The following is a 23,265-nucleotide window of genomic DNA, read 5'->3' as shown; positions in this document are numbered from 1 at the left end:
CAGCCAGAGAACAGTTAATATGCTCGTCCATTTTCACCAGCAATTACTATCTCAATTTCAACCCTACTTCCTCAACCCTATTATCTCCCACCACGCCCAGTTACACAACACTTAGAAGACCTTTTCCAAACTCTAAGAGGCCAATCATGCCCGAATCAATCATCATCCCCTCCGCCCACAAACCAGACGCCAAAAGCGCCAAACCCACGGCCACCTTCACGGGCGACGTCTACCTTGACCCGATCCACTTCGCCAGCGACGCCTCCATCGCCAACGTGACATTCACTCCCTGCGCGCGCACACACTGGCATACCCACGAGAACGGACAGATGATTAAAGTGGTTGCGGGCAATGGATGGATCTGCGATAAGGGAGGGGTCCCTCGTCGTTTGAACACGGGAGATGTTGTGTGGGCACCCGCGGGGACGACGCATTGGCATGGGGCGGATGAGGAGAGTGTGATGACGCATTTTGTTGTTGGGTTGGGGAAGACGGTGTGGCATGAGGCTGTTAGTGAGGAGGAGTATAGAGGTAGAGGAGAGGGGAGGGAGTAAAGGGATATCATTTGAGTTGAGACTGGTGTTGGTGGTGGGACAGACTGGGGAGCATGATTATGGGTGGAAGGGGCGTTGTTGTGAATGAGTCTTCATTAGCGAGCCAGGGAACTGTATATTGGATGGGAATTCATCCATATTGACCAATTATTACCACTATCTTAGCAAAATATAGGCCATATCTATCATTCTCATATAAGGACGGTAAAGGTATCCGCACTGCAGACTGCTTACACTCCGCAACATCCGCAATACGCGCTCGGCAATCAACGGAACCCGGATCAGCCCCACTCTCTATACCCCAGCTCATCTCATCTCATCTCATCTCACCCCCTCCACCACTTCTATCATCATCATCAACATCATCAATAAATTCATCTATCTATACATCACAAACAACCACAACCACATACAAAATGCCGCGACTCCAACACCTCGCACCCACCCTGTCCCGCCTCTACCCATGGACCACCAGCCCTCTGATCGTGAGCGCTCCCATGCGCGGCATGTCAGGCCCCGCCCTAGCCGTGGCAGTATCTCGGGCAGGGGGCCTGGGCTTCGTCAACAACGCCATCCAAGACGTAGCCGCAGATCTAGAGCAAGCATCATCGTTGGTATCCTCATCTACCCTCAAAACAATCCCATCTCCCCATCTGCCCATCGGCGTGGGCTTCCTCCTCTGGGCCGACGACCTTGACACCGCCGTCGACACCATCCAGAAATACAAGCCCTGCGCGGTATGGCTCTACGCCCCGCCTAACGGCCAAGCAGATCTAGATACCTGGTCCCGAGGGATTCGTGCCGCGTCACCGGGAACTCAGATCTGGATCCAGATCGGGACGTTGTCCGAGGCGAGGAGTATCTTGAATTCAGCAGAGAAACCCGATGTGGTTGTCGTTCAGGGAGTGGAAGCAGGAGGTCACGGGCGTGCTAAAGATGGGATGGGGTTGATTTCGCTTCTGCCAGAGGTGGCTGATGCGATGGCGGGGAGTCAGATCCCGCTGTTTGCTGCAGGCGGGATAGCTGATGGACGGGGCGCAGCGGCGGCGCTGTGTCTGGGTGCGTCTGGGGTGGTCATGGGGACGAGGTTCCTGGCTGCGAGTGAGACGAGGATCCCGCGCGGGTATCAGCAGGAGGTTGTGAGGGCGGAGGATGGGGCGGTGGGGACTACGAAGACGTTGTTGTATAATCATCTCCGCGGGACGTTTGGATGGCCGGAGGAGTATATGCCCAGGACGGTTATTAATCGGTCGTGGGTGGAGCATCTGGCTGGGAAGGGGTTTGAGGAGTTGAAGGTGCTGCATGATGAGGCGGCGAAGCAGGGTGATAAGGCGTGGGGACCGGAGGGGAGACTGGCGACATATGCGGGGGCGTCGATCGGGTTGGTTCATGAGGTTAAGGATGCGGAGAGTATTGTGAGGGAGGTGAGGGAGCAGGTGTTAGAGCGGTTCGCTTTCATTGGGGGTCAGTAGTCTAGCTGTTGAGATCAACACCGTCTGATTTCTTCATTGTGTGTTTTTATATGCTGTTTGACAATTCACGAGCATGATGATCAAGGGAGGAGCTGTGCTTTTATACTACTGATGATATCTAGTACTATACAAGACCATCCGTCACCAATCTTCATACTCGCTCAACCTCCTGACAGCTTAGAACTGACAGTGTCCCTCGTGCTCCTCCTCGCCCTGACCAGATTCCTGACCGAATCCCTGGCCAAATCCTTTGTTGATTCCCCAGTTCGATCCATCCTGAGCAGCCTGGGTAGGCACCTGCACCTGGGTCTGGAAGGTAGAAGGACGGGTCTCCCCACCCACAGTCCAGCTGGGCACCTGGGCAGAGACAACAGCCGAGGTGGCCTCCGCAGCGACAGCGGCGACGCTGCTGGGGGCAACAGGGGTCTCAGAGACAGTCTCACGCTCAGTGGACGCACTAGCCGCGCCAGCAGCAACGTGAGTGACAGCCGCAGAAGCACTGCTCACAACAGCGACAGAAGCAGAGCTGCTGGCCTTGGCAGTAGCAGAAGCAGAGGCAGTGGTAGTAGAGTTTGAGGAGCTACCGCTACCTCCAATGCAAGCGAAGCTCATCTTCTTAGTGTACTTGGAGCTATCGGCAGACCAGACGACCTCAGAAAGATCCCATTCCATGTTGACATACGGCCAGCAGATACGGCCATCCGACATGGTGACCATATCACCGGACACATACACATCGGTGCTCTTAAAGGCATCGCCGACCTTGTTACCATCGGAATCGACCTGCTGGAAGTAGGTTCCGGCGAACTGTCCACGGCAGCCCATGGCAATGTATTCACAGATGGGATCAGAGATCTCCTCCCAGGTGATGAGGGCCGAGGAGTTACCGAAGGTGGCGACGTGGGCGTTGGAGCAATCGTTCGACCCCGAGGTCACCCAGGTGACCTGGCTATCGCCGTCCTCGTCACCGACGGTGGAGGTAGCCTGCTTGCCGACCTTTGTGTACTTGTCGGTGAACAGGGCGAGGGCGACATTGCGGGGGTTAGTGCGGTTACTGACGTGGGTGTAACCGTCGCCCATCCAGGTGTTCTCGGTCACGTCGACAGCGCCGCGAGAGACCCAGGTGAAGATGTAGCGAGTGCTGTCAGCGAACCGGGCCAGACCGCTGTAGCTGCCGCCCATACCGCCCATGGCTTCACCGGAGGCGCCGTTGGTGGTGTTCTCATTAGAGATCTTGACGCCGTCGTTGGTCATGCCCTGGGTCTTGGTGTTCAGCCAGATGGCGCCCTGGTCTTCGGCGCAGATACTGGCGTAGGGAGGCTCGTCGGCAGCTTCGAAGGCGATACCGGTGTTGTGACTGCAGCCCCAGGAGCTGGAGGCGCCAGAGATAGTCACGAGGGTGCCGTTGTCGGCGACGTATTCGATGCTGTCGCCGTAGTGGCCGGAGGCGTCGCCGGAGTAGTCGGTCACGACGAAGTAGGCGCCGTAGAGGCCAGCGGACTCGGAGTAGACCAGGTCGCCGTTCAAATCGGGGGAGGCGGAGAGACCGTCAGAGGAGTGGACGCCGGGGCCACCGAGCCAGGTCTTCCAGGTTTGCTTGCCGTTGGTGTAGCGATGGAGGACGGGGACGGGAGTGTCGATGGGAGGAGCGTTGGTGGTGCCGGAGGGCATGGCCTCGTTGGTCAACAGGGCGAAGCCGTCATTGTGGGCGACAAGGCCACCGGCTGGGTGGGTTTTGTTAGTGGAGTGTTACAAGTGAGAGTGTGGTTATCATGGCATACCTTCCTGTCCACCGCTAACAGTGACGGTGGTTCCCGTAGCCTCAAAGGTAGTCGGGTCCAGCTCAGTAACGTGGACGTCAGACCCGCTGGCATCCAAGTAGGCGAGATAGGCAGTCTTTCCATCGGGGGAGACAGCGAAGGGAGTGCGACGATGGTGAACGTAGTCAGTCCAGTAGGCCGCCTCGATGGGGTTGAAGGAGCTGTCGAGTGCCAGCACGTCGACGTGGGTTTTGAGGTTAGACTCGGTGAGAGCAGCAGAGGCGCCCAGCGCCGCAGAGAGCAGAGAAAGAGCGAAAGAGCCACGCATGACGGGCGATAGTTGGTAAGCTGTCTGCAAAGTGTTTGTTGCTGCTAATATAAATATCGGGGGACTTGCTAGGATATATAGGGCTGGTGAGACGGACAACCGGTTCCGACAGGAGCACTATTGTGGGAATTAAGGGTGTGGCCTAAGCCTTTCTGGTGCCATTGTTCTCGATGAGAGTGAGACCCTGATGGGGCATTTCCCCTGGTTAATGGAACTGGGGTTTCATCTTGATCGATGCTAGGGTCTCGGCTCTTCACCGCCCGGCCGCCTGCCAAACCGGTGCTCCACTGTGAGGCTATATTAGAGTTCACTTAAGTCTATTTACACGCTACCTGCATTTGACCTGAGTCAGTGAGAAGTAAAAAGATAGGGGTGCCATATGATAGGCAGCAGTCTCTGCATCTATGACGAAACGCCCAGAAGACCCCATAGGACACCGCGGATAAATGCTGATGCGACCAGCGATGTCGAAGGAAAGGGGATGCTTGGCAGCGGATACGTGAAACAGTACGGCTCCGAAGAGTCTCCGTGAGCTTCTTTCGTGGAGTGGGGTCAGTTGGAGTATTGAACTCATATAGGCCATTCAGTGTTCGGCAATCTGACAGACTCGTGTGGAACCCAACTTTTTGCCAGCTAGATATCCAGCCACCACGTTCGTATGATTGCTAGCAATGCTCATGGGCATGGCCGTCAGCTAAGACATGAACGGAGAAAATGCGATATAGTTATCAGCTCCTGTCACATATATCTTATAGCACATAATGAACCTATTCGTTTCAGGTTTATCTCATCATTAAGCTCCACAGTTCACTGTCCCGAGATCAGCAGCACGATCGCTCGATACGTTGCTTCGTGATCTACCTCATACCTCCAATCGCAGCACAGAAGGCTTGCTCGGAATAAGCGGAAAAACTTCAGTTGGTGGAGTTTTCATAACATCAGGACTTATATCGCGAAATCCGGTTGTCCTAGAATGTTACCTGCATTTCGCGGCGCATGACGCCAACGGGGTAATCCTCGTGACGGTGCATGGCTAGCTTCAGAATTCGGAGATATAGAATCAAAACTATACTCAGCCAGCCTTTTATTTCAAACACACTCAATGCATCATAAAGCGTTGGGTACTTCGATGAATGTCTTTCAAATTTATTTCGATCTCCTGTTCGGCATTGGCATTTCATGAGACCAGCGCGCTCTCTGTTGATATATGACGCAGATAAAGGCTTAGCTCCTGCTCTTATGAACTCATTGACTCTGAGACGCTAGATGTTCCGGCGGAGCCTATATATGTAATCGAGGGCTCCGGCAGATGGGAAGCGCGAGCATGGCTGGGATTGTTTCCTGTCTATTTCAGGCTGGATTGTGATATGAAGTGACACAGTATGCTGTCTCGTATACAAAACAGACAGACACCGTAATGTCATTCCATTATTAGACCAATATCTGCCAACCAAGTGAGATCATGGTTCAACAAAACGAATGACATTTACTTCCATTATTAATCAAAATATCAATAATTAGAAATTTCACCCGAGGCGCGTAGGGTTACCCTGCTCAGCTTAGCAGTAAAATAGAAGCAGTGAGCTACTGGCATTCACAGCAAAAAATAGTGTGCATGCACAATATTATATCCCATTTCCAATAGTGATTCATATGGGTTTAATGCGGCAAAGCGGAGGTCCGAAGGTCACTTGCCGGTTCGCTACGCGTTTCAAACTTCTGCTTTGCTAGTAGGGTCCTCTTCTGACTGCATATCCCGGAGGAGAACATTCGGCAGCTCTCTCTCATAGTACTATAGACTATTAGCCCGAAAACAAGCACGGCGCATATGCCTTTCACGAAATAGACTCACATCACGATAAATATTTCGTAGCCGCATTTCCATGAAACACTTGAACGCCATGGTCTTATTCATGAAGTTATCATGCACTGCCTTGGCATCTGGACCGCCCAAAGAGGCCAGGACTCTTTCAAGCTCCTCTCGAACAATGGGCCACCCTCCATGGGATTCCAAGCCTAGCATATATAGAAGATGGCCCACATGCATCTGAATTAGAGCATGGTAGACCTTGTGCCACACCTTATGCATATCATCGACAAAAGCGCTGGCGCCAGGAGGAATTGTACTGAGTTCAATACGATTTCGGGAGAATGTAGGTCGATGTATTCTTGCTCCACCAAAGTCGCGGACAGCAAATCCAGTAACCTCTTTTGAGGTGGTATTAATGCGGACGCAAATGTTCTGAGCATGAGCTTCGAGGCCAATTCCATGACGGACCAAGGGCGGCAGAAGCAAAGAGAATAACTTTGCAAGATAACTATTATTAAGAACATCTGTTAGATAAAGAAGCGAGCTAAACCTGGCTTGAGGCGGGTGGGGACAGTACTTTCTAAGCCATGTTTGCTTTTTCTGGACATCGTCGAGACCGAACATGATCTCCATGTACGTTCGACTATCATTATATGGCTTCTGAAATAATCCAGCAACTGGGAGAATGGTCTCTCCAAGCTCTTCCGCTTGCATTTCTGGACTTTTGCGTATAATGCATGTTAAATGGCGTGCTTTGTCAAAATCATCCTGGCCGCCTGTAATAGAAGCGGCATCTTCAAAGATCCATAAGTCTTGTGGCAGTAAGGTTCTCAGCGCCGTGCTGAGTGCTGGACTCAAAGCAGCAGTCCATGGTGTAATAGTCCTCGGGCCCGATGTGATCTGACAATTTAGTGAAAGCTTAAGATGTAACGGGGACCCCACATCAGGGAGAAATGATATAGTGCGCATTGAAATCTGCGCACGACAGCATCTCCTAACAGCGCCAACGTGGCGTGCATCAGGAAATAGCGGCAAGATGCTCGGAAGCTGACGGGTGAAACACGGTACTACGACTCTGTCTGGTGACTCAGGGCTAGGAATCCCTAATTGCTCCAGGAGAGGTTTTAGTAAACTCGTGTATGGTCCGAAGGTTTTCATTTCTGATCGTGGCAAAGACAGAAACGATAGCTCAGGTTCCAGCAGCTCGGGAATTTCGTCAGGTGTTATAGGCTTCAAAGGCGGCTGGGCAAGACATGCCCGGTGTAGCTTCACAGCGTTAATACTAAGGCAATCATGATCGAGAAAGGTAGTGGGAAAGCTCACCGGATGCGTTGGATGTCCAAGCACAACGGACTGCTCCCAATCACACAAGGGAGACTTCAGGTGTAGCGTCGGCTGAGTACTGGCTATTTCCAGCCATTTTGCTGTCTCATATTAGAGATGGGCTTTTGGAATATGCCCTGTACGCTCACCTTGATTGTCTGCAGAATTTCGGACTTCCTCCATAAGTGTCTCTACGGCGGCACTTGGAAAATGTTCAGGTTGCCATAGGCAGATAATGCGGCAAATGACACCTGGGTCTAATTCTTCTGACACTTTCCCTTCGACTGCTTGAGTGAGAACTGGAGGAAGTAGATCATCCGCACGTAGGAATCCAATGATTTTCCGATCGTTGTTCTCGACATAGGCGGAATTTCGGAGACCACACTTGATCCAAGACTCTCCAATCCCGGCTGGGTCACGTAAACACAACACCAAGTTTGAACGTATAGACCTCTCTATAGTTCCGCTGGCCAAGCCCTCGTTCACTGCACTGGCCAGGACTCGCTTGGTAGTCTCGAAGAGGGCCTGTCGCCGATTGAGCGATGTATCGGTTTCATGGTCTGCTGTCTCGAAGATGTGCGTTGTAACTTTGCATTCAGTCGAGTTGCGTGTGATATGTTCTTTCCATTCGGTCGTTTGCATCGTAGTAGAACCTTCACCTATGTTAGCTAGCATTCTGCTCAATCTCACCAATTGCCTTGACAACAGTCACAGCCTCCCTGGACTGGATGCGAGTCAGAGTATCAAGCAGTACGAAATATGGAATTTTAAAGAGCGATATGTAATAATCGAACAGTTTCATGTCGAATACGTAGTTAATGATAGCCGGAACCGAGAATGAACCCTACGGATGCTCCCATTAATGTTCCTGCCGACGACGCTGGAATGCAACATTGCTCGGGAATGGATGAAACCCTCCACCCGAAAGTGGATGACCGTGTCATTTCCGGGCTCAGTGCGATAATCGAAATTCTAATTATGGGTTCTTTTTGATAGTACCAAGATGTTAGGTGAGTAAACGGAACATCACGGTATGATCGGTGATGCATGTGGTGATATCATAGGAAGAGCTTCCTTTCTGCTACATGGAGTAAGGGTGCACCGTGACTTCGGAGCCAAATACGCCCTGACACGCACATGGTAGAGCCCTTATTTGAAACACACCCAAAACGTCATAAAGTGTTGGGTCATAAAGTGTTGGGTACTCCGATAGTGTCTTATCAGTTCGACCCCTTGTTGAGCATCGCCCTTTTATGGGGCCAACGCGCACTCTACTGACATGCAGAGCAGATAGGGATTTTTAAATGTTAGTTCTAAATCATTGAGTGACTCTTTGAAGATGCCACATCTTTGGGCTAACTACTGAAGCCCCTGCCAGGCGATTCCGATCAATGAGTATCGCGAAAGCGGCGAGATGTCTTTTCGAGACTTTCAGATCCGGTTGCTAGTTCAAAATGGTTGCTATTTGAGGTTGTGTACCAAAAGAGCAGGCGAGTTAATGCTCCTCAAGTTTTACCTGTTCATCTGTCGAGATGCTAGCCGAGAGCGTGAGGGTGTAGAGGAAAGTATAATGTCCACTTCACCTGACCTATAACAATCCTCTTTGGGGTATGTAGAGTTACATTGTTCAGTTTTGCAGCAGTGTCTGAGCAGTTGGCCGTTCGCATTGGTGAAGAAAGAGAGTTGTGCATATACACTCCTATGTCTAATGTTCAATAGTCTTTCGTTCCCGCATTGCTTTTTCTGCGCCCTCTTTTCTGCGACTTTCACGGATATTGTATCTAGAAACCTGAAGTATCTTCGAGTGGGTTTATATGATAATAGAAAATATTATTCTGTTCAAATAACTAACTGCTGGTGCTGCTTGGTTGATCTATCATGTTCTACCTCACGAAACTAACGTCATCTATACTAAATGTGTATTTATCATGGCTAATATTAAATAGTCATCTGATAGTGATGATCATAGCCAATCCAATAGAGAAAAGCAAAAGAAAACACGTAAACAAGTATATCGCTCGTGTGATATGTGGCATGATATCATAAAGTTTTCAGCATGTGAGACAAGTATATATAGCACTATGCCGTAGGAGTCGCTACATATTTCCGTCATAATCGACTACCCATGCTCAAGATGATTTCTAAATTTATTCTACTATCAATTTCTTCCGGAATCTTTATCCTTGCTTTGTTTATTCAACCTCAGTGGCTCAACTCAATTCCAAAGACGGCTGGAATTATAACATAGAGCTTTTAGATGCTAAACTCACAGCAAAACCTCCAACTTTCGGCTTATCATTTTGCGACCTGAAGTATGTTTCGTTCTGGATGCCCTGTCGCTATTCTAACAGTAATAATAATGTATAGCATCGACGATGAGGACGATCTGCCGAAGAGGTTGTCAAATTACCATTGACCAACCCCTCAATGACACATGCACTGCTTCGATAGAAGTATATAACCTAAACAACGGAGACTGGCAGCAGACCGTAAACCAGACACAAAACCCACTTTGCGGATTCATGAACGAATACTCGGCTATTATCTCTGACCTAGCCCAGTATGGGAATTTCCCCACCAAATGTCCTATTCAGCCCGGCGAGGTGGAGATCCGTCGTTACTACCCTAATAAATGCCTGTTACCAAGAGCCATGCCAGACGGCCAACTCATGTTTCAGATCAATATCAAGTGTGAGTATGACGGTGAAATGGTGACAGTACTTGAAGCAGAACTAGAAGAGAGGGTCGTTCCTGCAAGCAGTGGTGGTACACCCTCCCGCTGCTGATGCAATAGAAGCTATATGTATACTTTTGAGATAGCAGCCAGCACATCGAGGAAATATCTGTCTCTACCAGTCTTCCATGTACGTATACACAATATACATGCATATCGCAAGACGGACTCTTGAACTGTAGGGTCGAATCTGGACTGTACAGTCTGCGGACCATAAAAGTGATCAGGAAGATCACGCGTGCGTTATGTTATAGCAATCAAATGAATACTTCCATCACTCATTAAGAGCCAGAACCATACCAAAAAGGGAAATATTTACCAATGACTCATACTGTGCTACTGGTCGGGCCATTCAGACAGAATATAAAGTATCTGCACTAGCGCCTCGAGTCTTCTGGTCTGCGTACATTTTGCATGCGCATGGAACAGCCTACTGTTGAAAGAAACAACAGTGGCGCGGCTTTAGTTGTGTTGAATCCGCGCTCAGGGAGGTGACATATTACATATTACTGACTGGTGCACTATCGATGATATGTGTGTTGACAACACCAGTGAGCATGTACCCTGTAGTAATAGAAGCTCTACCGGTACATGGCATTTGAGCACAATATTGAGAGTATAATCAGTCTGGCCATAGTTCAAGAGATCTGGGCTGTGGAGTTTGTAACTCGGTCGAATACCGGCAATAACGGTGCTGGTAGTAGCAGTAGGAACGAAGATCATTGAAGAGCTATGGTCCGCCGAGATAGAAAATATAAACAATTTGTGCAGTGAACTGTGCTCTTGGGAAAGATATAGATGTAGTAGTTAAGTGTATCCAACCCATCCCAGACACTAGACAGACCGTCCATATCGACCAATGAAGGCCATTGGTTGTTTTCCACTTCCATAGCCCCAGTACTGCATTCCAGATCACCAACCTGACAATATGTCCGGAAGCCAATCGATGAACCGAAAATGACATGTTGTGTTTGTCTACAGGATAGACGGAGGAAAATGCCTCAACATAATACTGACTCACTCAGATATTGTCCATGTTAAACCCCAACAGTCCCTGTCCCACATCAAGTCTTATTGCGCAATCCGAACCCAATCACATAATATGCAATCAAGCCAACCTGCAAAGTCTGTTCCAGATCAATGTCTCAATTATCGTGCCAAGCAACAATCCCAACCCTCTCCCCACGGCTAAACTTAGAACCACGTTAATAAAACTTAAAAGCGGGGTAATAAGCCACCAACAAGAGACCCTGGGGGAAGGAACAAACAAGTTCATTTTCCTCGGGAAAAGAACAACAAAGTAAGCCTCACATAGCATGTGAAAGCTTCATTTCCAATGTAATTAAGCAATCAGACCACTGCGTTAGCTAAAATTACCAATGACCACCTGACCTGCACGAGCTCCACGGCCCAGAACCAGCTTAGTGCTGACCGAGACAGGTAGATAAGCGGCCTGAGCGACACGCTAATGTGTGCCTAATATGTATCCCGACATAATGGTCGGAATGGTTGGGCTCGGAGCTTGCCAAGTTAATTTAAGCTGTGGTTGCATTCGGGGTCTGATCACACGATAAATTGTGTTACCGAGGGAAGATGGAAAATGGAAGGGGGGAGTTGTTATCGTACAACATCACATTCAACATAGTAATCATAAGAAATGCCATCATAGCATGTCACATCACAGTCTACCCCCATTCTATAATATAATCTGAGTAAGATAAGAGATCAACACCTCCCCACCCCAGCCACCAAATCCCCCGCAACCACATCCACCCCCGCTGTATCCGCATCCTCTATCCCAAACGCCAAGAACATCACATCATCAAGATACCCATGATACTTCTGCCCAGCAGTCTTCCATCCGATTGACGTCACATACATCATCTCCGTCTGATTCCCCTCGTCCATAATCCCCCGTCCGTGAATCCACAAAGGCTTATCCGAAATCCCATAGGTTTCAAATGGCGCCCTCTGCCAGAATAGCATCACGTACGGTTCGTAGCTACTATGGAAACCCACGAATCGCTTATGCTGGAAGATCGTCAAGATGACTGTGTTCGAGTCACCCGGTTGGCAGTTCGGGTCCGCACGCATACACAGCGTCACAGCTAGCGAGTTGGTAGCTTGGTGGATGGATTCGTGGTCAGGGTCTTGCATCTGCGGTAGGTATTTCTGAAGACAGGCTGCGTCTGCGTTCGCTGCTGCGGGAGCGAGATCAGAGCCGACGGATCCGTCTAGGGTCAAAGCAGCGAAGGCTCTTGTGGGTGCCACATCGTAGTGAACATAGGCGTTGCCGGCTCGGTCCCAGAAGAGGAACCAGTTCTTTTCGACGGCGAAATACGGTTCTGTTGTCGGGCGCTGGAGCTCTGTGGCGCGACGGAAGCCATAGTCTGTGATGGTGTCGGAGGCAGGCCAGTCGACTAGGAGTCGAAAGTCGAGAATCCACTGGCCAAAGCAGGTCACGGCGGAATTGGAGCCGTAGATGGTGTACGGGGCGTCTGGGCCGTAGAAGACGCGGGCATCGTGAGGACCGATGCTGAGGGCGAAGAACGCGAGGCTTCCGGAGCAGAGGGCGTTGTTGCCCTCGGTTGCAGCAATGGGGAGGATAAACGGATAGTCGATACAGCGGAGAGTGCGACCTTTGTCTTGGAAGACGGCATCACAGACAAGTTCGACGAACCAGGCGCTGTCTTTGTCGCGACGACCGGGTTCATGGAGCTGCGCGGTGATGATCCAGGTGTTGGGCTTGGAGGGATGCGGGATGATGCTGGGGTTGATACCGCGTCGGGAGCGGAAGTCGATGCGGAAGTATCGGCCTTCCGGAGTCGAGTTGGATGTTATCTCATGGTGGGTGTCGGCGACGATTTGGCTAACGGTGCTGTCGGGGAGGGTTTTGAGGTCGTTGGTGGTGGCGGTCTCAAGGCCAAGGTCCAGATCAGGATGGGTGTCGACGTGAATGGCACGATAGAGATAGTAAAAGGTGCTAAGGAGGAGGATGAGAAGGGCCACTAAAGGCACGAAGCGCAGTATTCGGGAGAGCATGGTGGTGAAGCGGAGGGGAGGGGAGGGGTGTTGGTCGAGGGACCATCGCGCCCGCCGTTAATGTCTGCATGATGGGAGACTGCGATATCGCGATTAATTAGGGTTGCATCCGAGCCAGGCTCTCAGCTTACAGACAAAGAGCAGAAAGACGGCATCCCCCGCCTGTGAGTGGCGTGCCGATCCGGACGTATTGCTGTTTTCACTCGGGATTCAACATGTGATAAGCAAGTACAAAATAGCACGACTAGACAGGATGCACTAGTAGCAGCCCGTCTGGAAGCCACTGGATGCCGGCCAGGGCTCGGGTTGGAACTATTGCTTTTTAGTGGCGAGCCGGACTGTGTCTCTCGTCCCGAAGCGGCAACCCCACCGGTATCTCCCTGTCGCTTGGCCTCTCAGGGACCAACGAATCCACCAGGAAGGCAAATGGCAGATGGGTCTAAGATGAGCTTACGGCACACTAGTGAGAAAAGGCGACTACACCAAATCACCAACAGAAGAAGCAAAACTGAGACATTCATTTCGGAGATGCCTGGCAACTGCAGCATCAACTACGCGTCACTCGGCGATACAGCCATTGGGCCAATCGCACACTCGGTTCATCGATCAATTTGGTTACGATCTCCGCCAACCAAAAAGTCACCGGCAGCAGAATCAAATGAGTAGCCAGAAAGCTGACCTCCAACCCCAGAGGCCCCGTGCGGGGGAGCGGGAAGCGATCGATCCACCCGGGACAATTTGTGGCATGCGAATCGCGCACCCAACCCACCGCAGCATACAGCCGATCCCCAAGCACCCACAACACCGGTCCATGCACTAGATAGAAGGCGAAGGATATCCGCCCCAGATACTGGTTGAAGCGTAGCTCGAAAAATCTCTTCAGCCAGCCGATCCGCCCAATTGCCGTCACTATGAAGGTGGACGCCCAAAACAAATAAAACCACTTGTAGTCAAACACCGCTTGGGGCTTCAAGAAGGACAGGTAGTACCAGCCCGGAGAATCCCGCAGCGCCTGCAGGTCCCACGTGCGAGATGGTACGCCGCCCAAGTAGATGCTGACTGCAAAAAGGAAGTAGATGATCCCCTCCTGGAACGGCCCCAGCATCAAGAAAATGTCCGGAAGGTTGTCGCGTGCTGCAAGCAGGTCCAGATCGCAAAGCAGCATGCCGGAGATAAACAGCGCTCCGAACCACCCATCGGCAATGTAGAGAAAGTAGAAGATCAGTCCGGCCTCACCCGCCAGACGCATGTTCCGGCGAAGGCGGGAAAAGGCTAGCAAAGCCGTATAGACAATGATGGATCCGCGGAATTCGACGGGAATGGACCACGAGTGGAAGTTGTAGGTGAACCATGGCTCACCACCCCCGCGGAAAATGAAGCTGAAGTTCTTGAACTCAACATACCAGTTCCACACTTCTTCACCATAGGTGCCTTTTAATTCGGGAGTTGCGCGGACACGGAAGAGGTGAAGGAAGGTGAGATAGATGAATGTGGTGGCGATAACAGGAAGGTGAAGACGGAGCCATCGCCGGAACAGCGCGGAGGACAGATTGTCACCCAGCTGAAGATATTCACCCGCTTGGATCAGCGCCAGCGGTTTGGCGGATAGCACATAGCCCGATAGCACGAAAAAAACACTGACCGCGAAGTGCCCACCGGAAAAGAAGGTGCGAATTCCCGGAAACGCGACCAGGAAGTGTTGCTTCTCGTAGCCATACGCATTCTCAAAGATCCGCTCAGCGCCCATGCCATCGTGTGCCCATAATTCATGATGCCCCCAGTACACCAGGAAAGCCGCAAAACCGCGCAGCCCGTCTAAGTAGGCTGTTCGCCGGACTTTCCCCGTTGACGAAGTGCTGCTCCCACCCCAGGACAGGAAGGATGGTAGGAGCACGCTGAGCCAGCGGGCTTTGCTCTGGAGGTCCACCGAGAGGGGCAAAATGGACTTTTCACGATCTGGCGAGAGAGTGCGGACGGGCATAATGAAAGACAAGTCGGGCAAAACGCGTCGTCAAGACGGAGTCTCGCTGGCTGAAGATGAGGGGCGATATTTGAGGGAAAGACTGGTGACACTCAGAATGCCCAAAATCCCGAGCTGGCGTGTCCGATCGACAGATTGCAGAGCAGTAGTCAGCTTATCGAGTCTTGGCCCAGAAGCACATGCGTCGGACTCATTTCCCATCCGGACAGAGCTAGCAGACTAAGACCCGAGGTAGCATTGAGCAACCCCGGGCTCTGGCAAATGCGATCGACATGGGTGCGATATGTCTCGACCCAATCGCTCGACAGGCACACCGAGCGGGCTCCTCTCAGCCGGGCCCTCGTGAAGCTAAGAGCATTAGTGTCACGCAGGTGGGTGGAGCCCGTAATATAGCTTCGAAATGCAATGCCCTGAATTGCCCTGGTCAGGTCCGAATGGCGCTGATTTCTGGCCGCGCGTTGCGGGGAGAGCTGATCTGGTCAGACCGGCTCGCTCTGGCTCATAAACATTCTGGCCCTCAGCAGCGTGTGTTTTTTCTGCTCGTCCGCCGAACCCCTCGTCTCTCATCCCCCTCATGGGTCAGTTGGGCCAGTCCGTCACAATGCAGTTGAAGACTCCCATACCTGCCATGCCTGCCATGCCCGCCATGTCCGGTGTCTGTCTTCCACGACAGGTTCGCCGCGTGGTGCCGCTCTTCCTGGCAGTCTTCTGTCTAGTTTTCTATCTCTCCCTTACAGGAACCTTCGCCGAGTTTCACGGGGGCCTCGCGCGTCAGAGCAAGTGCAGGCTCTTCCCCCGCAAGATATGGCAGTCATGGAAGGTCAATCCCTTCGAGTTTGAAGAGCGTGACCTGAACGTGGCCCGTACCTGGACCTCCATTAACCCAGGCTACCGCTACGAGGTGCTGACCGATCAAAACGACCTACATTATGTCGAAACAAATTTCGGGCCTGACGGCCTCAATCGGCCGGACATTGTCGAGACCTACCGCTCTCTAACCGCGAAGATCATCAAGGCTGATCTACTCCGCTACCTGGTGATGTATGTGGACGGTGGAGTATACGCTGATATCGACGTCGAAGCCCTGCGGCCATTAGAGCGCTTCATCCCCGAACGCTTCAACGAAGCGGACATGGACCTGGTGATTGGTGTCGAGATTGACGAACCCGACTTCAATGACCATGCCATCCTGGGTCCCAAGTCACAATCTTTTTGCCAATGGACCTTTATCAGCAAACCGCGCCAACCAGTCATGATGCGGCTGGTGAACCGCATCCTTGAATGGCTGCACGATCACTCTGTCAAGCAGGGCAAGCCCATCTCCGACCTCGAACTTGACTTCGACGACATCATCAGTGGAACCGGTCCGTCCGCCTTTACGGAAGCTGTACTGGCCGAGATGAGCGCCCGCACTGGCCAGGAAGTGACATGGAAGACGTTCCACGACATCCCCGAGTCAAAGTTGGTGGGTGGTATCCTTGTGCTCACAGTGGAGGCCTTTGCTGCAGGCCAGGGTCACTCGGACTCGGGTAACCACAATGCGCGATCGGCGCTGGTCAAGCACCACTACCACGCGTCGGGGTGGCCCAACACCCATCCTCGCTTCAAGCACCCTCTCTATGGCGAAGTGGAACAGTGCAACTGGAATAAGCAATGTGTGGCGGACTGGGATGCCAACACAGCGGCTTTCGCGGCCCTATCACCAGAGGAGCAGGAGCAGCAGATCGCCATGAAACAGGCCGCTGATGCCGCCGAGGCCGAGATGGCCGTGGAAGATCTGGCGGGGGATGACGAAGACCTTGGGCTCGCCATCGGGTGAGGAAAAGAAAGCATGGGGAATAATTAGACGACTACTATCGATCTTGAAATGTCCGGGACGTGACAAACCCCTCTGGAGTAACGGTTGTTCGGGCGGTCGGAAGGGTATTTGATGTTCATTGATTTATGGCGTATGATGTATAATGGCTTAGAATTGATGCTATACAAAAGACCGAGCTTGTTTGTTATTTGGTTATTTGAAATAAAATTCATTGCTCGTGAGGTTGATTTCTATCATGCTTGTTGCTATTATCGTTCATCGTCAAGTTATTTTTAGCCTGCATGGCTTGGCATTTGCAGGCATTCCTCGTGCTCGACAGAAACTGCGACAAGTTACACGGACGCCTGCTCATTGCACTGCTCCGGAATACAAACTCCGGCTTCCCGTGAGATTGGGATCAGTGGCATCTCATAGGAGCCCTGTAGCATTGGAGGGGCTTGGCTTTGACAATCCTTATCTAGAGATGGAAAAGCCATTCGCGCGACCGCAATCAGACATAATGGCTCATCCTAGGTCGCAATTAGCAATTGCTTTTCCGATTACGCAGCTCCCTGAAGTTTCTGACGGGGTGCAGGATCTGCTGGTCGGAAAAAGAAAACATTGCATGCTGCCAAGACTGACGATTAGGGTGATGGGGCGACGGGATTCCCGATAACATTTATTGCTTGTTAGTCATAGTGGCTAGTATCAGATCCACATAATGCCAAAAACACCATAGCGGCAGACAAAACGACCACAGAATTAACTATTATCAACAATCGGTGAGTGATAGGAAAGATCCCATGCGCCGCCGGAATGTCGCCATCGCCTGGTGTGCTTTATCGACCCAATCACACCAATTCGACCTGCTGCGGTATCGCCAGCATAAAGTGATCGCCATTTCCCCCCGCCATTCAGCTTATGGTGGAGTTTTTACTTTTTCTCATCACATCGGCCTCAATTTTGAGAACCCACCATGGATGATATCCATAACACCCAAAAGGACCCAGATGTCTTCATCTCGCCCACCCTCGAACCAGGCCCTGCGCTCCCCAAAGTCGGAGATCGCACACCGCGTATCGTCCACGATGAAGAGGCCCAAAATCTACGCAAGGGGTTGCAAGAGCGCCATACCCAGATGATAGCCATCGCGGGTGCCATTGTAGGCCCTCCCCTTATTTCACAACGATTGGGAATGTCAATATTTGTACTACATACTGAATAAATCCCCAGGGAACCGGCCTCTTCCTTGGTCTAGGCAGCTCCATCCAGACTGGTGGCCCGCTCGGCGCCCTACTCGGCTATCTACTGATCGGCCTGGTGGTCTGCGCCGTGCAAATCGCCCTAGGTGAAGTGTCAGCCCTGATGCCCGTGACCGGCTCCTTTGTCCGGCACGTCGAGCTTCTCGTCGATCCGGCTCTCGGCTTCGCGATAGGTTGGAATGTCGTATACGGTTGCTTCATGTCCGTGCCCAGCGAGATCTCCGCGGCTGTCGTCCTAATTCAGTACTGGAATGACACCCTCAACCCCGCTATCTGGGTGACGATCCTGATCGTCATCTCGGCAATCGTCTCGCTGCTCTTTATCCGAGTCTACGGCGAAATAGAGTTCGTCTTCGCCATCCTGAAATCCCTCCTCATCATCGGCATCATCCTCATGGGCTTGGTGATCGACCTCGGCGGCGTCTCGGGTACTCCGCGACTCGGGTTTCATTACTGGAAAGACCCCGGCCCGTTTGTCGAATATATCGCCTCGGGACCGTGGGGCCGATTCCTCGGTTTCTGGGCCGTCACAACAAATGCCGTATATTCCTTTTCCGGAGTGGAAAGTCTGACCATCGCAGCAGCGGAGATGGCGAACCCGCGACAGAACATCCCCCGCGCATGTAAACGTGTCTTCGCGCGCGTTACTATTTTCTACTTTCTCGCTGTGCTGATCGTCGGGATGATAGTCCCTAGTAACGACCCCCGACTGGGCAGTGAATCCGGCACGGCAGCGCAGAGTCCATTTGTAATTGCTGCATCCGATGCAGGGATCAAAGTAGTACCGTCGATTATCAATGCCGTTGTGTTGACGTCTGCGTGGTCAGCATCCAATCAGAGTATTCTGGCTGGAACGCGCACGTTGTACGGCCTCGCGCTAAAGGGCCACGCCCCGGCGGTGTTCCTGCGCACGACAAGGCATGGTGTACCGTATGCTTGTGCAGTGGCGCAGATTGCTGTGTCCGCGTTGGCGTACCTTACGTGCCAGAATGAGGCGTATACGGTGTTTAATTGGTTGTTGGATTTGACGGCGGCTGGGGTGTTGATTTCGTGGGGCACGATTGCGCTGAATCATATCAGGTTGATGAGGGGGTTCAAGGCGCAGGGATTGGATACGGCGGAGATGCCGTGGCATCATTGGTGGTCTGGTGAGTGGTTTAATACCTTTACCGGGATGACTTGTGGCTGATGAAAGCAGTGTATACATCCTGGTTTGCTCTGGTTATGTGTGTGATTGTTCTGTTCACGGGTGGGTTCACGGTGTTTACTCATGGCAATTGGGATGCTTCGAGTTTTGTTTCGTCGTACTTGTGAGTTGCATCCTGTGTTACTGAATGACATTGTACTAACTGGGTGTAGGGACATCCCGCTCGTTCTGGCTTTCTATCTGGGCTATAAGTTCTGGAAGAAGACAGAAACGGTATCGAGTTACGAGATACCGCTGGAGCAGGCTCTTCTTGAGTGTCGCAACGACCCGGATAATATACCCATTCGGAGGAGCAAGTGGGCGAGGTGGAATATTTTGTGGGGCTAATAGATCTTGGGACGGAGCAGATACTTATAGGTAGGTCAAATAATCCCACAAAACTACTATATAAATAGACTGACACATGTCCCGCACCCAGGGAGAGGGGACATAGACGATCATTATATGACACATCATCTCAGGAGTACGCAAAAAGAAATGCAACGGCTGATTAAAAGACCAGTACCACGTGCTCTAGCAAAGCAGCATGCACCGGAGCTTAACATCTCCAGCTCACTCGCTGTCAGCTGCAATGTATGCATACAACGCAGTAGCCTCGTCATCACGCTTTCTGTCAAGTTCCGAGTCGGCCGCAATGTACGCATACAACGCGGTGGCTTCGTCATCACGTTTCCTGTCCAGCTCCGAGTCGGCCGCAATGTACGCATATAGCGCAGTGGCCTCGTCATCACGCTTCTTTTTGTCGTCGATCTCGGTGTCGGCGACAATATAAGCGTACAGTGCGGTGGCTTCGTTGTCTGCTCTCTCCTGAAGAGCATGGAAGTCCTCCGACCTGATGCGAAGGGTCACTGCTGCTGACGTGTGTCAGTCGCATAATTTCCTCTGTCAGTTATCAAATTTCCGGGGGTTGCATACGCTTCGCTGTCGGGGCAGACGTGGCCATGGGACTCAACAACAGTCCGTAGATGGCTGAGAGGAGGAGAGAATAATTCATTGTGGATTTGGTGCGCTTCCGGAAGTCTGCTGGGAACTTGAGGGTAGATTAAAAGATGCCTCAACGATCAGAAGAGCAGGAAGAGGGTGCCTATTTATGTGATCCTCGGGGCATCTGTCGTTCGACTTGCATCCCACGCCCGTCGCCCATGATCAAGCGGGGTGAAACAGCTACACAGCCAAGGTGTAGTATCCGCTCACACCAGTGTGACTGTAACAGCAGCAAGTATCTGCACCTGTTCCGATCAGGAAATAACGTAACAATTCCCTCAATGAAGGTAGTTGGATGGAATGTGCGGTGGCGACAGTTCACAAGCACTAATGCATACTTGACAGACGATGAAGCATCCTGATATTACCACGGGGGTGTTGCAAAGTTCAGCTGACCACAGTGAATGGAGCGAGGATATTTGACCTTCCTTGCACCGAAAGACAACTCTAATCTTTTGCCAATTCCTCTCCCTCAAATCTGACAGACGATGGTGAAAATGAAGCCTGCTGTATCTCCATCATACGAACCACTGGGGACCAGAGACAACGACGATGTGGTCTACAGTGTCTCCGGAGATACGCAAAGTGAGGACAATGTATCTCTCTTGAAGCAGACACCCCAGCGGCCTCGACACTCCAATAGACGGCTTCAATTGCTCCTCTGGCTCAATGCTACTGTTTTTGCGCTTTCAGTATTTCTCTTTGCCATGACTGTCAGCATCTTTCGGGGCACTGGCGACCCAAACCATCTCTTACGAAAGACCTCCGAGTACTGTGAGTGTGACTCGACTATGGCCGTCATCTCAGATTGCTGACTAGCTGCAGCCCCTGTGTTCGATCGCCTTGAGATACCCCTCATCAGCAAGAAAATGAATGCGACGCTACTGGAACCAGACCCCCTTCCCATCTACCGCCAACCCCCCAGCCCTGAGGTAGACGCAGCCTGGAACCGACTGGCGAACATTAACCCCATCGCCATCAGTCGCGATGACGTGGCCAAGTTGGGAAGGGATCCTGAGCAGGCAGCCAAATGGCCCGAGAGCTTTGGCTTTGGATCCGAGGCGTATATTGGACGACTGGATGTCTTCCACCAAATCCATTGTCTGGATTGGCTGCGGCGAGAAGCGTACTTTGACCACTACTATGGGAAGAAGTGGCCGCCGGGAACCCCTCCCTCTGACATGCATCGGACGCATATTTCCCACTGCACCTACCTGCTGCTCCAGAACCTGATGTGCAACGCTAATGTCGACATCTACACCCATTACTGGGCGGATGCGCAGCTGAACGCCTTCCCCGACTTCAACGTGAATCACAAATGTCGTGATTTTGATGCCATCTTGCGCTGGCAGGAGGAGAACTCGGTGGATGTGGATGAGTTTGCAGCCATTAGAAAACCCCCCGAAGCAGAGGCCCGGGTCATGTCGCATCGATTCAAGGAGTTGTTTGGTTGGTACAAGTCCAATCCGGATGATGGCTCGGACAGTGGGGTCATTGGTTGATCATAGCTAGCGTGGTCGAGTACTTGGATGGTAGTATCATGTTCATGATCGGCTGCTTATCCGCGGAAGGATGAGAGTGGGGTTAGGCTGTAAAAGGCGTGTGAGTTGTCAAGCGTTAGCCTAAGCATGCTGGATCTTCCATCCCTGCAGGCGCCACCAAGCATTTGATAAGACACTGTGTAGTTATTGATTGGCCAATTACACCCCGGAAATGTTATGGCGATGCACACCCCCTTGTGTGCATCCCAGTTTTCTAGCTGACATGTCAGTATCAGTTGGTCCTTCTAGGGGGACACAATGTGTGCTTCCAGAATAGGGATCCTGCGATGTAACCGCACCATGCACGAGACAACCTGTGCGTTTCACCCGATGCCATCGCGACACACGGGTGGGGTTTGATTTTCGGGGGTTCCTCATCCACTGCATCTTAGTTGGTATGTCTGACTTGAGCAATTTTTGAAGTGGGATGGTCTCCCCGTTGCCCTCCCTAACAACTGGAGATTGAGAGAAAAAACCGAACATGCCCACACAAACACGCTTCCTCTATAGTATACTAGCAACACTTATATTCCTCCTTTTCACAACTCTTGGTATCATATACACATCAACCGGCAGCTTAGCCAGTCTCTACCAAAAGTTCCACATACATGTTTGTCCAAGCGAGCCTCGATCTACACCTCAAATCATCCGAAGATTTCAATCATTGACTCCATTGATGGGCGTTAAACCCGATGGCTTTTTACCTGATGATATACATCGTTCATGGGAATCTCTTCTTCTCCCCGAAAACGGCGGGATTCTGAAGGTCCGGACGGATAACAACACCATTACCGACTACGGGATCTCCATGTTCCATCAGCTTCATTGCCTCACTGTTCTTCGGGGGCTGATTTTCCCTGAAACCTCTCAACATCATGGTGTTTCGACTTCGCCGTCACATTCTGGTGATGAGCATGAAGACGCAGTGCACTGGGCTCATTGTTTTGATTATATTGCCCAAGTAAGTTGAGTGATCCTTCTGGGCGCGGTAGAGCTCGAGAATACTAACGATGAAAAGTCCATAATTTGTGCAGCAGATGGTACTATTGAGCCACCTCATCCAGCGATTAATAAAGATGGGGATCGAATCCTCGTTATCGATGGGATTGGACATGCCCATCAATGCAGGGACCCGGAGCCGTTATGGAGGGCTGTTCGAGATAGTGGGAGCAATCCCGTTTATCTTTCTGAAGTGAAGGATACTGTTGGCCATAGTAAATTTCCTCTGAACGAGGAAGCTACGTGCCAGGGTGCTTGTTTGATGCCGGAGCCGTACCGGACCGGATGAGACAGTGGTTAAGGATTTGGTAGACAGATTATGGACATAGTGAACGAAGTGCTGTGAAATAACTGGGCGGCTATAAGTCGTACGTCAAGCTATGGGCTTCCATCTGGTAGATTGTGGGCTAGACACACTATGAACGATATGTTCGCGATTAGGGTGCGCTGACCTCTCGGCTTCACCGAAG

At 51.5% G+C, this 23,265-nt stretch overlaps 12 protein-coding genes across 12 annotated transcripts; 7 read left to right on the top strand and 5 right to left on the bottom strand.

The window, feature by feature from the left end:
• Nucleotides 1-66: 66 nt before the first annotated feature.
• On the top strand, nucleotides 67-542 carry BO88DRAFT_368048 (cupin domain-containing protein; the record flags this gene model as incomplete). The annotated part of the gene is made up of 1 exon (XM_025704097.1): nucleotides 67-542. A coding segment is annotated over exon 1 (396 nt), but the record flags the coding sequence as incomplete, so codon positions are not given.
• Nucleotides 543-895: 353 nt separating this feature from the next.
• On the top strand, nucleotides 896-2,285 carry BO88DRAFT_405912 (nitronate monooxygenase). Its single transcript, XM_025707019.1, has one exon. The coding sequence runs from the start codon at nucleotides 971-973 to the stop codon at nucleotides 2,024-2,026; it is 1,056 nt and encodes a 351-aa protein (XP_025561815.1). The 5' UTR covers nucleotides 896-970; the 3' UTR covers nucleotides 2,027-2,285.
• BO88DRAFT_464945 (uncharacterized protein) lies at nucleotides 2,204-4,136 on the bottom strand (the record flags this gene model as incomplete). The annotated part of the gene is made up of 2 exons (XM_025711370.1): nucleotides 3,820-4,136; nucleotides 2,204-3,750 (listed from the first exon to the last, which is right to left on the bottom strand). Exons 1-2 carry the CDS (start codon nucleotides 4,112-4,114, stop codon nucleotides 2,204-2,206), a joined length of 1,842 nt encoding a protein of 613 aa, XP_025561814.1. The 5' UTR covers nucleotides 4,115-4,136.
• Nucleotides 4,137-5,771: 1,635 nt separating this feature from the next.
• BO88DRAFT_368042 (uncharacterized protein) lies at nucleotides 5,772-7,996 on the bottom strand. Its single transcript, XM_025704096.1, has 5 exons — nucleotides 7,397-7,996; nucleotides 7,248-7,330; nucleotides 6,502-7,190; nucleotides 5,967-6,432; nucleotides 5,772-5,906 (listed from the first exon to the last, which is right to left on the bottom strand). Exons 1-5 carry the CDS (start codon nucleotides 7,920-7,922, stop codon nucleotides 5,826-5,828), a joined length of 1,845 nt encoding a protein of 614 aa, XP_025561813.1. The 5' UTR covers nucleotides 7,923-7,996; the 3' UTR covers nucleotides 5,772-5,825.
• A 1,626-nt stretch (nucleotides 7,997-9,622) lies between these two features.
• On the top strand, nucleotides 9,623-10,033 carry BO88DRAFT_416382 (DUF1091 domain-containing protein; the record flags this gene model as incomplete). The annotated part of the gene is made up of 1 exon (XM_025708248.1): nucleotides 9,623-10,033. The coding sequence occupies one exon, from the start codon at nucleotides 9,623-9,625 to the stop codon at nucleotides 10,031-10,033; it is 411 nt and encodes a 136-aa protein (XP_025561812.1).
• A 1,672-nt stretch (nucleotides 10,034-11,705) lies between these two features.
• On the bottom strand, nucleotides 11,706-13,024 carry BO88DRAFT_405910 (uncharacterized protein; the record flags this gene model as incomplete). The annotated part of the gene is made up of 1 exon (XM_025707018.1): nucleotides 11,706-13,024. A coding segment is annotated over one exon (1,318 nt), but the record flags the coding sequence as incomplete, so codon positions are not given.
• Nucleotides 13,025-13,570: 546 nt separating this feature from the next.
• Nucleotides 13,571-15,278, bottom strand: BO88DRAFT_444724 (acyltransferase family protein; the record flags this gene model as incomplete). Its single annotated transcript, XM_025710139.1, has 4 exons — nucleotides 13,571-13,645; nucleotides 13,667-14,979; nucleotides 15,015-15,086; nucleotides 15,251-15,278. 4 exons carry the CDS (start codon nucleotides 15,276-15,278, stop codon nucleotides 13,571-13,573), a joined length of 1,488 nt encoding a protein of 495 aa, XP_025561810.1.
• Nucleotides 15,279-15,643: 365 nt separating this feature from the next.
• On the top strand, nucleotides 15,644-16,896 carry BO88DRAFT_405909 (glycosyltransferase family 32 protein). The gene has a single exon (XM_025707017.1). It carries the CDS (start codon nucleotides 15,651-15,653, stop codon nucleotides 16,821-16,823), a length of 1,173 nt encoding a protein of 390 aa, XP_025561809.1. The 5' UTR covers nucleotides 15,644-15,650; the 3' UTR covers nucleotides 16,824-16,896.
• An 882-nt stretch (nucleotides 16,897-17,778) lies between these two features.
• BO88DRAFT_488964 (arginine permease) lies at nucleotides 17,779-19,598 on the top strand (the record flags this gene model as incomplete). The annotated part of the gene is made up of 4 exons (XM_025712658.1): nucleotides 17,779-17,964; nucleotides 18,036-19,212; nucleotides 19,263-19,374; nucleotides 19,424-19,598. 4 exons carry the CDS (start codon nucleotides 17,779-17,781, stop codon nucleotides 19,596-19,598), a joined length of 1,650 nt encoding a protein of 549 aa, XP_025561808.1.
• Nucleotides 19,599-19,727: 129 nt separating this feature from the next.
• On the bottom strand, nucleotides 19,728-20,265 carry BO88DRAFT_436354 (uncharacterized protein; the record flags this gene model as incomplete). The annotated part of the gene is made up of 2 exons (XM_025709561.1): nucleotides 19,728-20,122; nucleotides 20,187-20,265. The coding sequence occupies 2 exons, from the start codon at nucleotides 20,263-20,265 to the stop codon at nucleotides 19,824-19,826; spliced, it is 378 nt and encodes a 125-aa protein (XP_025561807.1). The 3' UTR covers nucleotides 19,728-19,823.
• Nucleotides 20,266-20,742: 477 nt separating this feature from the next.
• On the top strand, nucleotides 20,743-21,838 carry BO88DRAFT_464920 (oxidase ustYa family protein; the record flags this gene model as incomplete). The annotated part of the gene is made up of 2 exons (XM_025711369.1): nucleotides 20,743-21,029; nucleotides 21,081-21,838. Coding segments are annotated over 2 exons (964 nt in total), but the record flags the coding sequence as incomplete, so codon positions are not given.
• A 616-nt stretch (nucleotides 21,839-22,454) lies between these two features.
• BO88DRAFT_464914 (uncharacterized protein) lies at nucleotides 22,455-23,084 on the top strand (the record flags this gene model as incomplete). Its single annotated transcript, XM_025711368.1, has 2 exons — nucleotides 22,455-22,757; nucleotides 22,815-23,084. The coding sequence occupies exons 1-2, from the start codon at nucleotides 22,473-22,475 to the stop codon at nucleotides 23,082-23,084; spliced, it is 555 nt and encodes a 184-aa protein (XP_025561805.1). The 5' UTR covers nucleotides 22,455-22,472.
• Nucleotides 23,085-23,265: the final 181 nt, after the last annotated feature.

Source organism: Aspergillus vadensis (assembly GCF_003184925.1).
Source record: "Aspergillus vadensis CBS 113365 unplaced genomic scaffold BO88scaffold_15, whole genome shotgun sequence".
Lineage (NCBI taxonomy): Eukaryota > Fungi > Ascomycota > Eurotiomycetes > Eurotiales > Aspergillaceae > Aspergillus > Aspergillus vadensis.
This window is presented reverse-complemented; position numbering and strand designations above follow the sequence as displayed.